The sequence below is a fragment of the Grammomys surdaster genome, unplaced genomic scaffold (assembly GCF_004785775.1).
Source record: "Grammomys surdaster isolate TR1022 unplaced genomic scaffold, NIH_TR_1.0 100, whole genome shotgun sequence".
NCBI classification, from domain to species: domain Eukaryota; kingdom Metazoa; phylum Chordata; class Mammalia; order Rodentia; family Muridae; genus Grammomys; species Grammomys surdaster.
Window position 1 is genome coordinate 10,536,615 of NW_021604579.1, and position 12,984 is coordinate 10,549,598.

At 46.0% G+C, this 12,984-nt stretch overlaps 1 protein-coding gene across 1 annotated transcript; it reads left to right on the plus strand.

Annotated features, from left to right (window-relative positions):
• Positions 1-4,420: 4,420 nt before the first annotated feature.
• On the plus strand, positions 4,421-12,210 carry Gpx7 (glutathione peroxidase 7). The gene is made up of 3 exons (XM_028786705.1): positions 4,421-4,611; positions 8,983-9,244; positions 11,605-12,210. The coding sequence occupies exons 1-3, from the start codon at positions 4,477-4,479 to the stop codon at positions 11,766-11,768; spliced, it is 561 nt and encodes a 186-aa protein (XP_028642538.1). The 5' UTR covers positions 4,421-4,476; the 3' UTR covers positions 11,769-12,210.
• The last annotated feature ends 774 nt before the right edge of the window (positions 12,211-12,984 follow it).

Here is a 12,984-nt window from a genome sequence, read left to right on the forward strand (position 1 = left end):
GGCTCTTCAATGGGTCTAGGCTGTTGTGCAGGCTTCTCTACCACTTGGACCATATGATCCAGCAGACTTGATAGTATTTGAGATGTCCATGGCAGATAGGGATGCTGTTTGAAATCTTCATCAGGCCCATATAGGTGAATCACAGAAGAGATCTTTGGATATTTAGAGCCAGGCTCTACCATCATTTACAGAAAACTTTTTCCCTTTGAGAGACAGCTTTTGGGCTGCTATTGGGCCTTAGTGGAAACAAACTGAACATTGGACAATAGGCTATCAAGTTACCACGTGACCTGGACTGGTCATTATCTGGGTGCTATTTGACCCATCAAGCTATAAAGTAGGACGTGCACAGCAGCAATCTATTAGCAAATATAAATGGTACATCATTTATGGGATCAGGTCAGAGCAAGTGCTGAAGGTACGAGCAAATGACATGAAGACGTTGCCTAAGTGCCTATGGTTTCTACTCCTGTTACAATGCCATCGGTTAGTAAGCACACACTTATAGACTCATGGAGTGTTGTCTATGACTGGCTGACTGAGGAAGAGAAGGCCAGGGCCCAGTTTACTGATGTTTCTGCACATTATACAGGCACCGCCCAGAAGTGGACAGCTGCTGCATCACAGCTTTTTGGGGAGAACCCTGAAAGACATTAGAGAAGGGAAATCTTCACAGCAAACTTAAGCACTTGAATGTGCTGTCTCTAGCAAACTTAGTACACATGGTCATACATTTTGTTTGGCAGGAAAAATGAACAGATGTGTGATTGTTCACTGATTCATGGGCTGTAGCCAATGGATCAGCTGGATGGTCAGGAACTTGGAAAGAAGATGATTGAAAAATTGGTGAGAAAGACATCTGGGGAAGAAATATGAGAATAGATCTCTCCAAACAGACAAAGGATATGAAGGTGCTTGTGTCCCATGTAAGTGCTCATCAAAAGGTGATTTTAGCTGAAGAGGAGTACAATAATCAAGTAGATAGGCTGGCCCACTCTGGGGACAGTATCTCCTCAGCCACCCCTGTCATTGCCCAAAGGGCCCATATACAAAGTGGCCGTGATGACAGAGGTGGGGGTTATGTGTGGAGTCAACATGGACTTCCACTCACCAAGGCTGACCTGGTACAGCTGCTGCTGAGTGCCAGATCTGCCAACAAAATAAACCAACACTGAGCCCAGATATGGCATCTGGTAGTAGACTGACTTCATTGAAAAGACAATGCTTTGTCCTTATGGGAGTAGTTATTTATTCTGGTTATGAATTTGCCTTTCCTGTACACAATGTTTCCACCAATGTTTCCACTAAAACTACCATCCATGGACTTACAGAATGCCTTATCCAGCATCATGGTTTTCCACACAGTATTTCTTCTGACCAAGTAACTCACTTCACAGCCAGAGAAATATGACAGTGGACCCATGATCATGAAATCTACTGATCTTACCACGTTCTCCGTCATTCTGAAGTAGCTGGCCTGTTAGAACTTGGAAGTCCTTTGAAGACAGTTACAATGCCAAGGAAACTGATTAACCCTTCCCCTGCACTGCACCTAACAGACACAGTGTGGTTTGGAGTTACAGTGATAACAGTAGTGTTGAAAACCTCACCACCCAGGTTCACTGTGTGTGTTTGTGTGTCTGTCTTTTCTCTAGTCCCTTGCCACCCTGAGCCAAGAGGGACAAGGCAACATACAAGGTCGTGATTCCTCTTCCTTCTGACACATCACCCCTCTTCTCTATTCTCATTCCACAAAGTGCTACTGGTTTTCTATTATTTGTTTTAGTTTTTAGAACTTTCTCCTCCAAGTGGAATGCAAATCCAATAATTTTACTTTATTTTTTCACTATATTAAAAGCTTTTGTTTTTGTTTTTGTTTTTCAAGACATGGTTTCTCTGTGTAGCCCTGGCTGTCCTGGAACTCACTCTGTAGATGAGGCTGGTCTCAAACTCAGAAATCTACCTGCCTCTGCCTCCCAAGTGCTAGGATTAAAGGTATGAGAAAAGCTCTTAAAATAGTTCCACATTAGATACTCAAGAGTCTGATGAACAAATTGAGTGTCTTAAGTGTCCATGAATAATGTCTTTGAACGTTGTTGTAGGAAAAAGGAGAGCTAGGGATCCCACGGCAAGTCTCCAACCCTTTCAAGTGCGCCTCTGAGACGTAGTGTGATTTGCCTCTGTCTTTGAGTCTCCCAGTTGTTAGATGTGCCACCCAGAAATAATTATGCTCCCTTAAAATCACCAGAAATATGTAGCGAACTGAAAATAAAGTTACAGATTATGTTCTGCTGGCTAAAATCAACAGCCTCTCATATCAGATTCCAGCACGGACCTGGAGCAGAAGTCACCAGAAGGTTTACAAAAAGTAAACATTTACTGAGTATCTTGTGTGTGAAGAGAGGACACAGGGATGATCCAGACACAGGCCTTCCTAGGAGGACAAGACAGCCATGGAAATAGACAACTAAACATTACTGTCAGTATAACTGTTTATGCTAACAAGACCCATCATAGGCCTCAAGACTCCCAAAAGAGGGATTAGGAGACAGACAGGTAGGGAAGCTTGTTTAGGCCTTCACCTTGCTGGGATCAACTTTGTCCTATACCCCTCTGCTGGCCAAGTTGTCTGCTCCTGAAGAGAGCAGATGGATGTCTTTCTCCATCTTGGTGGTAGAGAAAGAGAGCATACTCTGAAGTCTGAGGGCTGGGAGTTCAAATCCTACCATGTCACCTTGTGTACAAGTCTGCTAGCCTTGTGATGTGGCACTCACAGCCTTTCCCCAGCAGGCCCCCTGAAGACTCTTCCGGGCTCATCTGCCCCACTTCTTCTTAATCCAAGCAGCCAAGCCCTCCCCTCAAACTCTGTGCCTTCATGGTCACTGCCCCGCCCCCTCACTCAGAAGCCTGAGGCCTAACTGACTGAGGCCTACCTGACTTTCCCATTCCTCTCTCCCTACATTCTCTGCTCTGACCGTCACTGCGCCTTAAAGCTCCGCGGTTTCTTCCCCAGCATCTGCTCTTGCCTTTTCCTGTCTGAGCACCACAGGAAAGCCAGAGGGATCTATCTGTCATATGTGGGCCTCACTACAGTGCTTAAGCTAGCAGAAACGAAAAACAAAACTTAATTTCTTGGTTTAAAGCTTGTAATTTTTTTTTTTTTAAATACTATGTCTTGCTGTGAAGTCACACACAGCTGGCCTGGTACTATATAGACCAGGTTGACCACTAACTTAGAGATCTGCCTGCCTCTGTCCCCCACATGCTGGATTAAAGGCACTGGCTATCACACAAGCCTGTAAACCCTATTGTGGCCCACTAGGCTGTGTGACCCCACACCTACCTCCCCTTCCCCACCCCCAAGCTTTCTTTCCTGTCAGTCAAACTAGCCCTTGTTGCCCAGTGTATCATGTTTCACTCTCCCTAGAGGCCTTGCACAAGCTTCTTGCTTTTACCTGAATAATTTCTATTCATTTGTCAGAGTTCAGTTCAAACCCACACACACACCCTCAGCTTTGTTAGGTGGTACTGTACTTGCCACAACAGTAGTTTTAAAGTTAACTGTGAATTATTTAGAGTCCTATCTCCCCCTGAATAGGAAGCACACATCTTGTTCATCACTGCACAAGGGACGCCTAGAGCTGAACTTGGCATAGAACAGGTACTCTAAATGTGTGTTAACTCATACTAAGTCACCACCGGATGCTTGGCTCTTTCTGGGTGTCATAGACGTTTTTCTGAGCCTGGGAAATGCTGTATCATGGTGCCCAGATCTCTTGTCACTAACTTGAGATGCCAGCTGCTGGCCATGTTAGTGTCCACAAAGAGCCTTTAACTGTCAGCTGCTCGAGATATGGGGCCTTCTTGGCTGCTGCTGCAGCTCCTGCCAGGAGACACTAACCCAGTGATTGACTAGATAGGCACTCTCTCCTAACCTCCCTTGCACTGCTGGAATCCAAACCCCAGCAGACTCTGGTCTCCCAAACTTGTTTGACTTCTCCCTTTGGGGAAAACACTACACTCTATAACCTAAAGTTTGTACGAATCATTCAGGTATCAAATTTCCATCACTTTGCTGTTACGGTCCAGTACTCCCAATTTTACACTTTTAACTAGGTATATTCCCGGGAAGAAACTGGAGCTCAGAATAGTGGAGCGAACCGCCTAAGGCCAGACACTAAAAGCTAATCTTCACACACAAATTTTCTCCACTATCTCCCTATAAGTCTCTGCATCCTGAGCTTGAACTTGAGCAAATTTTGTTCTCAGTCTCAAGAAAACAGGATCCTGCGATCTGAAGCTGATCGGCGCAGAACAGCTAGGGAAACTGAGGTTCAGAGCCAGGACTCTGCGCCTGCAGAGGCGACTGTGAAGGGGGCGCGTCCTGCCCAGCGGGCCGCCTCCTCCCGCCCCTCACGCCGGGGTCCCCTCCGCCTTGTCTTTGCCCTCGCCAAGTCGCCACCTCGGGAGTGAGCCATGGTTGCGGCTGTGACAACGGCGTGGCTACTCCTGTGGGCCGCGGCCTGCGCGCAATCCGGGCAGGACTTCTACGACTTCAAGGCGGTCAACATCCGGGGCAAGCTGGTGTCGCTGGAGAAGTACCGTGGCTCGGTGAGCGACCGTCCCTTGCGGGCCTGGCGCGGAGGGGGGAGGGGCTTGCAGGGGGCCCCCGGGCAGGGGCTCCGTGGGAATGCTACACTCGGGCGCGCCACAGCTCGGACACCCCGGGCATCCCAGCCGCGCGGTCCGTGCATCCGGCACTCCCAGGCCCTTGCCCACTCAGGCCTGCGGCTACGTGGCACAGCTCAGGAGCCACCCGCGCTGACTACGCTCTGCGAGGCTCAGGATCTCACCCGGAAGGTGAATGCCCTCCGCTCTCCGCTTTGCCTCTCCTAAGTGGAAAAGAAACCCTAGCCTTTATGGCCTTTTGCCTGTCCAGTCCAGCTTCCGCGCCTGTAACAGTGGGTCCAATGAGAACGCAGAGAGACAAATGTGCAGCGGAGGGAGTTACCATCTTAAATGGGCCTTTTCATGATTCTTAGAATCTACCCTCAGGCCTTGAGAGTGAAGATACAACAGTAGAAAGCAATCCAAGTTATAAGAGAACCCCACATACACCCTTCCCATCCTTGATCCTCCCAAGGCCCACCCCTTAGAGGGCAGTTGTGATGGAGTTGCTAGTGAGCCGGCCCCTACTTACTAGACCGAATCACAGTAAGAAGGAAGTATGTCAGGATTGGGTCTTTTAAATAAGACTTGAGCAAGACAGATCAATCCAGACAAAGAGAGCTGGCCAAGTGCAGACACAGAAGCAAAACAAGAAAGGTCAGGGCGGACCAGGGATTTTAGCAGCGGGTACTTGAAGGATACAAACTGCTAGACTGAACGGTGTTAGACTCGGTCAGGAAGACTTTGAAATATGAAGTTCAGAAACTCGGGTGCTACACTGCGATGAAGGATACTCTCAAGAGAGGAGAAAAGTGGTACACACCCTTAATCCCAGCACGCAAGAGGACGAGAGAAGCTGATCTCTGAGAGTTCACGGTCAGTTTAATGTCTATCTATATTGGGAGTTCCAAAAAGCCAGGGCTACATGGTGAGACCCTATCTCAAAAAAAAAAAAGAAAGAAAGAAAGAAAAGAAAAGAAAAGAAAAAAGGAAAAGTGATTAAATATTTAAAATCCCTTCTGCCTCTTGAGATGGAGTTGGAGATCCTGGTGTGAAGATGCAGTGTTGGACACCAACGGACATGTGAACCCATCATCCAGATTTGGATGAATCACAAGAGTGATTCAGTATGCTTTTCTTGCAAGCAAGCCCATCTTTAGGGACAAAACTATTCTCAATAGCCTTGATGTTCTCGATTACACTGGGAGTCCTTGCCCTGACTAGTGTGCTATAAGTTTCAGGTGAAAAGACAGTGTGGAAGCATTAGGTAAGCTTTAAGTGCTCTGTATGGATGGTAGGTCTCGGCTATGACATCATCCAAAACTCCAGACAAAGGGCAGCAAAGAGCAAGGCCATTACTACTAGTCAGGCCTCCCCTTCCTTCTAATGCAGGTAGACAGAGACCCCAGATTTATCACCTGAGCAGTCCTGACAGCCATTAATTCATCACTTATTATTCAGTGCCTACTGTATACTAGCTGGAAACCCAAGCCAAAAATAAACAGTGGTGATTAAAACAAGCTCATGTTTTAATCAAGTTTATGGGACGGAGAGACAATAAACAAGGCACTGAAAACTGAACCAGGGAATCCCAATAGCAATGAGAGCTTTAAAAAGGTGGTGCATGCCTTTAATCCTAGCACTCAGGAGGCTGAGACAGGCAGGTCTCTGTGAGTTCCAGGTCAGTCTGGTCAACATAGCAAGTCGAAGGCCAGCTATAGCTATGTTAGGTAATGAGCTCTTGACTCAAAAAATTAAAATAAATAAATGAAGGTAGAGTTAGAGAGCCAGTAAAATCACCCACTAGGTATGCCAAGCCTGAGGACCCGAGTTCAATTCCCAGGACTTATATGGTAGAATGAGAGAACAACTTTCTGCAAGCCACCCTTTGATCTCCATACATACACTCCATGGTGTGTAGGACCGCTCTTCCCATTTTTTGTTTTGTTTTGTTTTTAAGAGGTAGAGTTAAAATTTAAACCCCAGCAGGACAACTCTAGAGTCTCTGCCCTTAAGTGCTAAGCTCAGAGAGAAACCAGGGAACAATCAATCCAGGGAAGCTGATTAACCTAAGCTGGTTGGGACACGCCTTCATTCATTTATTACTGACCATTTGCTGTCTCCCTACCACAAGCCTGATACTGGATGTAAGGATAACTGGGGTGGCAGTCATTTAGTCCGTGGTTGAGCATGAGTGTTGAGGTAATCACTTAGAAATGTGCTTACTTCTTGGATGGGCATATGTATCTACCTATAGGATGGAATGTCTGAGAGAGGGTGGGGGAGGGAGAGAGAATGTGTTGTTTTATTTGCTTGCTTCTATATTTACATCTGAGTCTGTTTCTGTGCATGTGTATGTAAAATGTGAATAAGCTATTCGGTTTCATGAAGGGACTGAGGAGCAAGATTTCCCCACTTCACAAAGACTAGGAAGCCACACATGATACAGGTTAAAAAGAAGCATCTTTTAATGCTTTCAATAAAGGTCCAGCAGGAAAAAAGGTAGGAGACCCTTAACTGGGGAAGGATATTAGAGTTATGATTTTTTTATCACCCCAGGCAGAGTATATAATAGGTCAGGTTAGCTCAATGATTCTCAGCTGGGGGAAACTTTGAAAAAGATATTTTGTTAGCTAGGTGATGGTGGTGCACACCTTTAATCTAGCACTTGGGAGGCAGATCTCTGTGAGTTTGGGACCAGCCTGGTCTACAGAGTAAATTTCAGGACAGCCAGGACTACACAAAGAAACCCTGTCTTGGGGAGAAAAAAAGATTTCTTTGTTATTACATTGCATGTGTGTGTGTGTGTGTGTGTGTGTGTGTGTGTACACGTGCACATGCACTCGCACGCCTGTGTACATGCCTGTCATGGTGTCCAGGTGGAGGCCAGAGAACAACCTGAGGGAGTCATTTCTTTCCTTCTATTCTGTAGGGTCCTGGGATTGAACTCAGATTGTCGGACTTGGCGGGAAATGGTCATCTCTCCAATGTTTTGTTTTGCTTTGTTTTGAGACACAGAGTCTCACTATGCACTGGAACTTGCTATATAGACCAGGCTGGTCTTGAACTCACAGAAATCCACCTGCCTCTGTCTCTGCCTGCTACATGCAGGGATCAAAGGCGTACATTTTTTCTTTGCTTTGCATTTCTTTTCTTTTCTTTTTAAAAGACAGTCTTACTATGTAGTCTAGGCTGGCCTCCAGTTTGAAATTCTGCTGCCTCAGCCTCCTTAGAGCTGGGATTACAGGTGTGTGCTACAAACCCCATGGGGAAATATTCTAGCATCTAATTGTCAGGTATTTAGTGGGCACAGGCTAGAGTGATGCCAAATACTCTACAATGAACAGGACAGTTCCCCACAATGAAGACCCATAATTTTAGTAGTGCTGAATCCGAGACTAGCTTGAGCAATTTATGTCCAGTGTTCCAGAATGATCCCGGGAAATGATCTTCTTTGTGTAGCCAGGTGACATTATTTCAACTTGTCTCAAAAGCAGCTATGGAGATAGGGCTGGGGCACCCAGGCAAAGGATTTTAATCTTTTAATAATATAGAGCTAGAAGCTGGAAATGTGGCATTCATGCCAAAATTCTAAGTATATTAGAGCTCAGTTCCATCAGCTAGCTTTGTATTTATTGCCTAGAGCCTTTACAAAAATTAAGGCTCAGTGATCAAACTAAGTATTTGTTTGCTGGAAGGGAGGAGATCAAAAGGGATTGTCCTGGGCAGCAGTCATTCTGCCTATGTATCCATGTGCTGGCAGCTCCTTCTAGGAAAGTGTACAGAGAGACACAGCTCTGCTTCCTTTTTCTTTAGAAACTTCTGGGAAGGAGCCCATCTGGAATTTCTGGAAGTTCACAGCTGACCGAACCAAACTGAACCCAAGTGTACCTATCTCCTCCCCAACATCATCTACTGCTGTGTGCCCCCTGTGTGCATGCCTCTCTGTGAATGTGCTACGTGTATTTGTGGATACGTGTACTACTAGCTAATGTAGGGTTGAATCATAGAGCATGTGCATATGAATGTAGGTGAATTGTGTGCATATTGTCACAGATATTTATGTATGTGTGTACATGCATCTAGACCCCTACATGCTTGCTTTTATGTGTGGGTGTGTTTATATAAACATTACACACACACACATCATTCATATATATATATATATATATATATATATATATATATTGCATTCTTGCATGTGTGAAGGACTCACCTATGTGAACATACCAGAGCAGATACAAGTGCGTGCCTTTTTGCTGGATTGTATGTGGCTCTGAGCTTTCTTGTTTTTTGTTTGATTCTGCCATGCAGGTTTCCCTGGTGGTGAACGTAGCTAGTGAATGTGGCTTCACAGACCAGAACTACCGAGCCTTGCAGCAGCTACAGCGGGACCTGGGCCCCCACCATTTTAATGTGCTTGCCTTCCCTTGCAATCAATTTGGCCAACAGGAACCAGACTCCAACAGGGAGATCGAGAACTTTGCTCGACGCACCTACAGTGTCTCTTTCCCCATGTTTAGCAAGATCGCAGTCACTGGCACTGGTGCCCACCCTGCCTTCAAATACCTAACCCGTGAGTCCTGTCCCTTCTCCCCCTCACCTTCCCTCCCTAGCCGGGACAATGACTCCCTAGGTAACAGAAGCTGGTGGCTGGCTGGGCCACCTTCTCTTCCTAATCCTTGAAGGAAAGCGAAGGCAGCCATGCTATCTCACCCTAGCCCTTCCCTGAGATCTTGTCTTCAATCATAGGGGTTCCTGGAATGAGAAAGGTCAACATGCTTTTGTCACTAGTTGAACTATAGATTCGGATAGAAAAACCAAGGCATAACTGCGAGATGCCACATACCTAGAGAAGGCTGACCAAGATGACTGGAAGTCTCTTGTTCTGCATCAAAGTCTCAATGTTAAAGGGAAAACGTATCTTAAGCTGAAAAGATCAGCTTAATTGCCATGCCTGGAACACCTGTGACAGGCAAGATGTGTGGGCTGTGAATGAATTCATCAGGGCAGAAGGAGGCAATAGAGTTTGTTAGGTATCTTGTGGTCTGTCTGCAACAGATAAGACAGTAGAGAAACTGCTCAGAGATGATCTAAGGCGCTGCTTTCATGTGTCTGGGAAGTGGGGCTCTGTGGCCAGTCAGGCAGTGTTTCAGTGCCACTGTGCTCTGACTGTTTAGGTCTTATCGGGTGGGACATCTGGACATCGATATCTGGAAGGTTAGGCAGGTAGCTCATTTTGTTAAAGATTAAGATTTACAATATATGCTCACTTGTGTTCTCTCTCTCTCTCTCTCTCTCTCTCTCTCTCTCTCTCTCTCTCTCTTTCACTCTGGTTTTTCAAGACAAGGTTTTACTGTTTAACAGTCCTGGCTATCCAGGAACTCACTTTGTAGACCAGGCTGTCCTGGAACTCACAGAGATTCGACTGCCTCTGCTTCCCAAGTGAAGGGATTAAAGGCATGAGCCACCACTGCCCCAGAAGTTATCTCTACTTCTTCCAACTGGTCATCTATGTAAGAAGCAGGTTTGGTTCACTAAGGGTCAAATATTTGATGGTTTGTGAGACTGCTTTTTAAAAAGTGGGATTCTGGGGGGCTAGAGAGCACTTTCTGCTCTTCCGAAGGACCTGGATTTAATTCCCAGTATCCACATGGCAGCCCACAACTACTGTTACTCAGGGATCTCTCTCTCTCTCTCTCTCTCTCTCTCTCTCTCTCTCTCTCTCTTTCTCTCTCTCTCCCTCCCTCCCTCCCTCTCTCTCTCTCTTTCTCTCTCTCTCTCCCCCTCCCTCTGCCTCTCTCTGTATCTCCCTCCTTCTCCCTCCCTTCTTCTCCCTCCTCCCTCCCTCTCTCTCCCTCCCTCTCTCTCCCTCTCTCTCCTTCCCTCTTCCTCCCTCTCTCTCCCTCTCTCTCCCTCCCCCCTCTCATACACACACACACAGAACACCAATATATATAAAATAAATAAATTGCTCTCTCTTTTTTAAGTGAGATTCTGAGATTAGAGAGATGGCTCAGAGGTTAAGAGTACTGGCTGCTTATCCAGAATCAAACCCATGTTTGATTCCTAGTCCTCACATGACAGCTCACAACCACCTGCTACTCTAGTCCCAGGGGAGCCAATGCCCCTTTCTGGCCTTCTTGGACACTGTGCATATATGGTGTACAGACATAAATGCAAGCAAAATACCTATACACTTTTTTTTTTAAGAATGAAAGAAAACTAATACAAAATGCCTTAATTCTCAGTTGCAGATCTTGTGAACTTTGGAATCCAGTTACTTCTGTGTTCTTGCTAAGTCGTCATTTCCCCTCCTACATGTTCTGTTCATTTTCTCCCAGTTCCTGCGATTGTTGATCAATCTGGCCCTTGCTTTAGAAGCACCTGGAAAGATCTTATAATTGCACAAACCTGAGCTCTACTCAAGCAAGACCCAAGAATTTACTTGAAGGCCCCACTCCCTGACAGTGATTTGGATTATATCAGTACATGGCTAATCTTTAGCTGCCACTAAGATTTAGTTGGAAGCAGGACACTGAGGACCAGGCCCACACTTGGGAGGCAGAGCAAAGAGGAGAAGGCATTTCAAGCCTACACATCCACACTGTATAGCAAGAGCAAGGTAGCCTGGGTACATGGAATCCTGTCTTGAAACAAAACAGACTTGGAGAACAGGGTATGACTATTTGGGGACCATGTAAAGGAGGATAGACAGTGCTGTATCAGGTACTTCCCAGGCTCCTAAAGCAGTCTTTCTCAATCTGGATCCACACTGGGATTTACTGGAGAGCTTTTAAAAGGTGCTAATAACTGGGTCTTGTTTTCCGTGACTCTAATTTAAGTAGGTGAAGCCTGGGTACCAGAATTATATCAGTAGTGGGGTTCCAGGAGAGGATATATGGAGGCACATTGATCTTCTCCCTTTTTCTCCAGAGACTTCTGGGAAGGAGCCCAACTGGAACTTCTGGAAATATCTAGTGGCCCCAGATGGAAAGGTGGTGGGGGCGTGGGATCCCACTGTGCCGGTGGAGGAGATCAAGCCCCATATTACAGAGCAGGTGAAGAATCTCATCCTTCGGAAACGAGAAGACTTGTGACCGGGTCCCTCTGAAATCCCCATCCCTCAGCAAACTCAAGTGGTGCTTCAGCAGCAGAGAGCCAATACTTCTCTTCCATTCACTCCCTCAGAGGACGAAGCCTAAGACTTGGATGATTTGAATCCAAGAGCAATGAACAGGAACTGCTGCCCAATGAGAGTTCTTAACAGCACATCGCCAGCCAGCAGGCCTCTAGCCAAAGGAAACATGGCAAGGGTATGAAGAAAAGATGTAGATGGGTATGAGGCAATCACCTACTTAGCCAGGCCAAGTCTTACTGCACAGGGAGGCTGTGAAGATTAGCATCTAATACCCATGAACGTGCCTGGGGCAGTGCTCACCAAAGGGGAAGCACTCCGCACAGTTTTCTGCATGTAATCAAATGTTATTTGTGACAATAAAACCTGAGCTCGACATAAATGTCTAGCTGATGGAAACCTAGGCCAAATGTGTTTGCTATTTTTGTTATTTTTTTCTTAATTACTAAAGACACGCGTTCTTAGGGAGTGTGTTGGGGGAAAGACTCAGAATTCAAACACTTGTCAGACTCTATTTCCAGAGAGGCAAAAAGAAAGACCTAGAAAGAGACAGCCACTAATAAAACACAAATACTAAACTAGAAGTAAACACTGTCTGTAATTTCGTGTGGATGTTGAAGGCTTCCAGCCCGTTTAACTTTTTTCAATCAAGCTAAGCATTAATGCTCAATAAAAATACTCCCATCAATCATACACTATAATAGAAATAGGTGACGGATATAGTTATAATTTAAATGTGAGCTATCCCCCAAGGCTATACCTGAACGCTTGGTTTCCAGCTAGTGGCATTGTTTTGGTTGAGGGTGGGTCAGTTGCAGAACCTTTTACACATAGGACAGATATACGGCTGTAGGAACAGGATTTCAGGATTCTGGCTGGACTCAGGCTCTTCTTTCAGACTGCTCTAATAGTATGACCTCCCCTGCCACACAGACTGCCTCGACAGTGTGACCCAGCCACCACATGGCCAGGGGCCAGTCCCACCACTGTGCCTTCTTGGTTACGACAGACTGATAGTCCCTGAAACTGTGAGCCACAAGAAATCTTTTCTCCCTTAAATTGGATTGGCCAGAGATATTTTTTCACAGCAAGGGGAAAAGTAAACAGTGCTGAAATGCATTTGCAGACTACAGGCGCCCAGTAAGGATTCCAGAAATAGCAGCTCCTTTGGGTGGTAT

Excerpts from the sequence above, each read along its gene's own strand:
- Gpx7 (XM_028786705.1), top strand. The coding sequence starts at position 4,477 with ATGGTTGCGGCTGTGACAACGGCGTGGCTACTCCTGTGGGCCGCGGCC. Across the intron at positions 4,612-8,982 it reads TGGAGAAGTACCGTGGCTCG|GTTTCCCTGGTGGTGAACGT; the intron begins GTGAGCGACCGT and ends TCTGCCATGCAG. Across the intron at positions 9,245-11,604 it reads TGCCTTCAAATACCTAACCC|AGACTTCTGGGAAGGAGCCC; the intron begins GTGAGTCCTGTC and ends CTTTTTCTCCAG.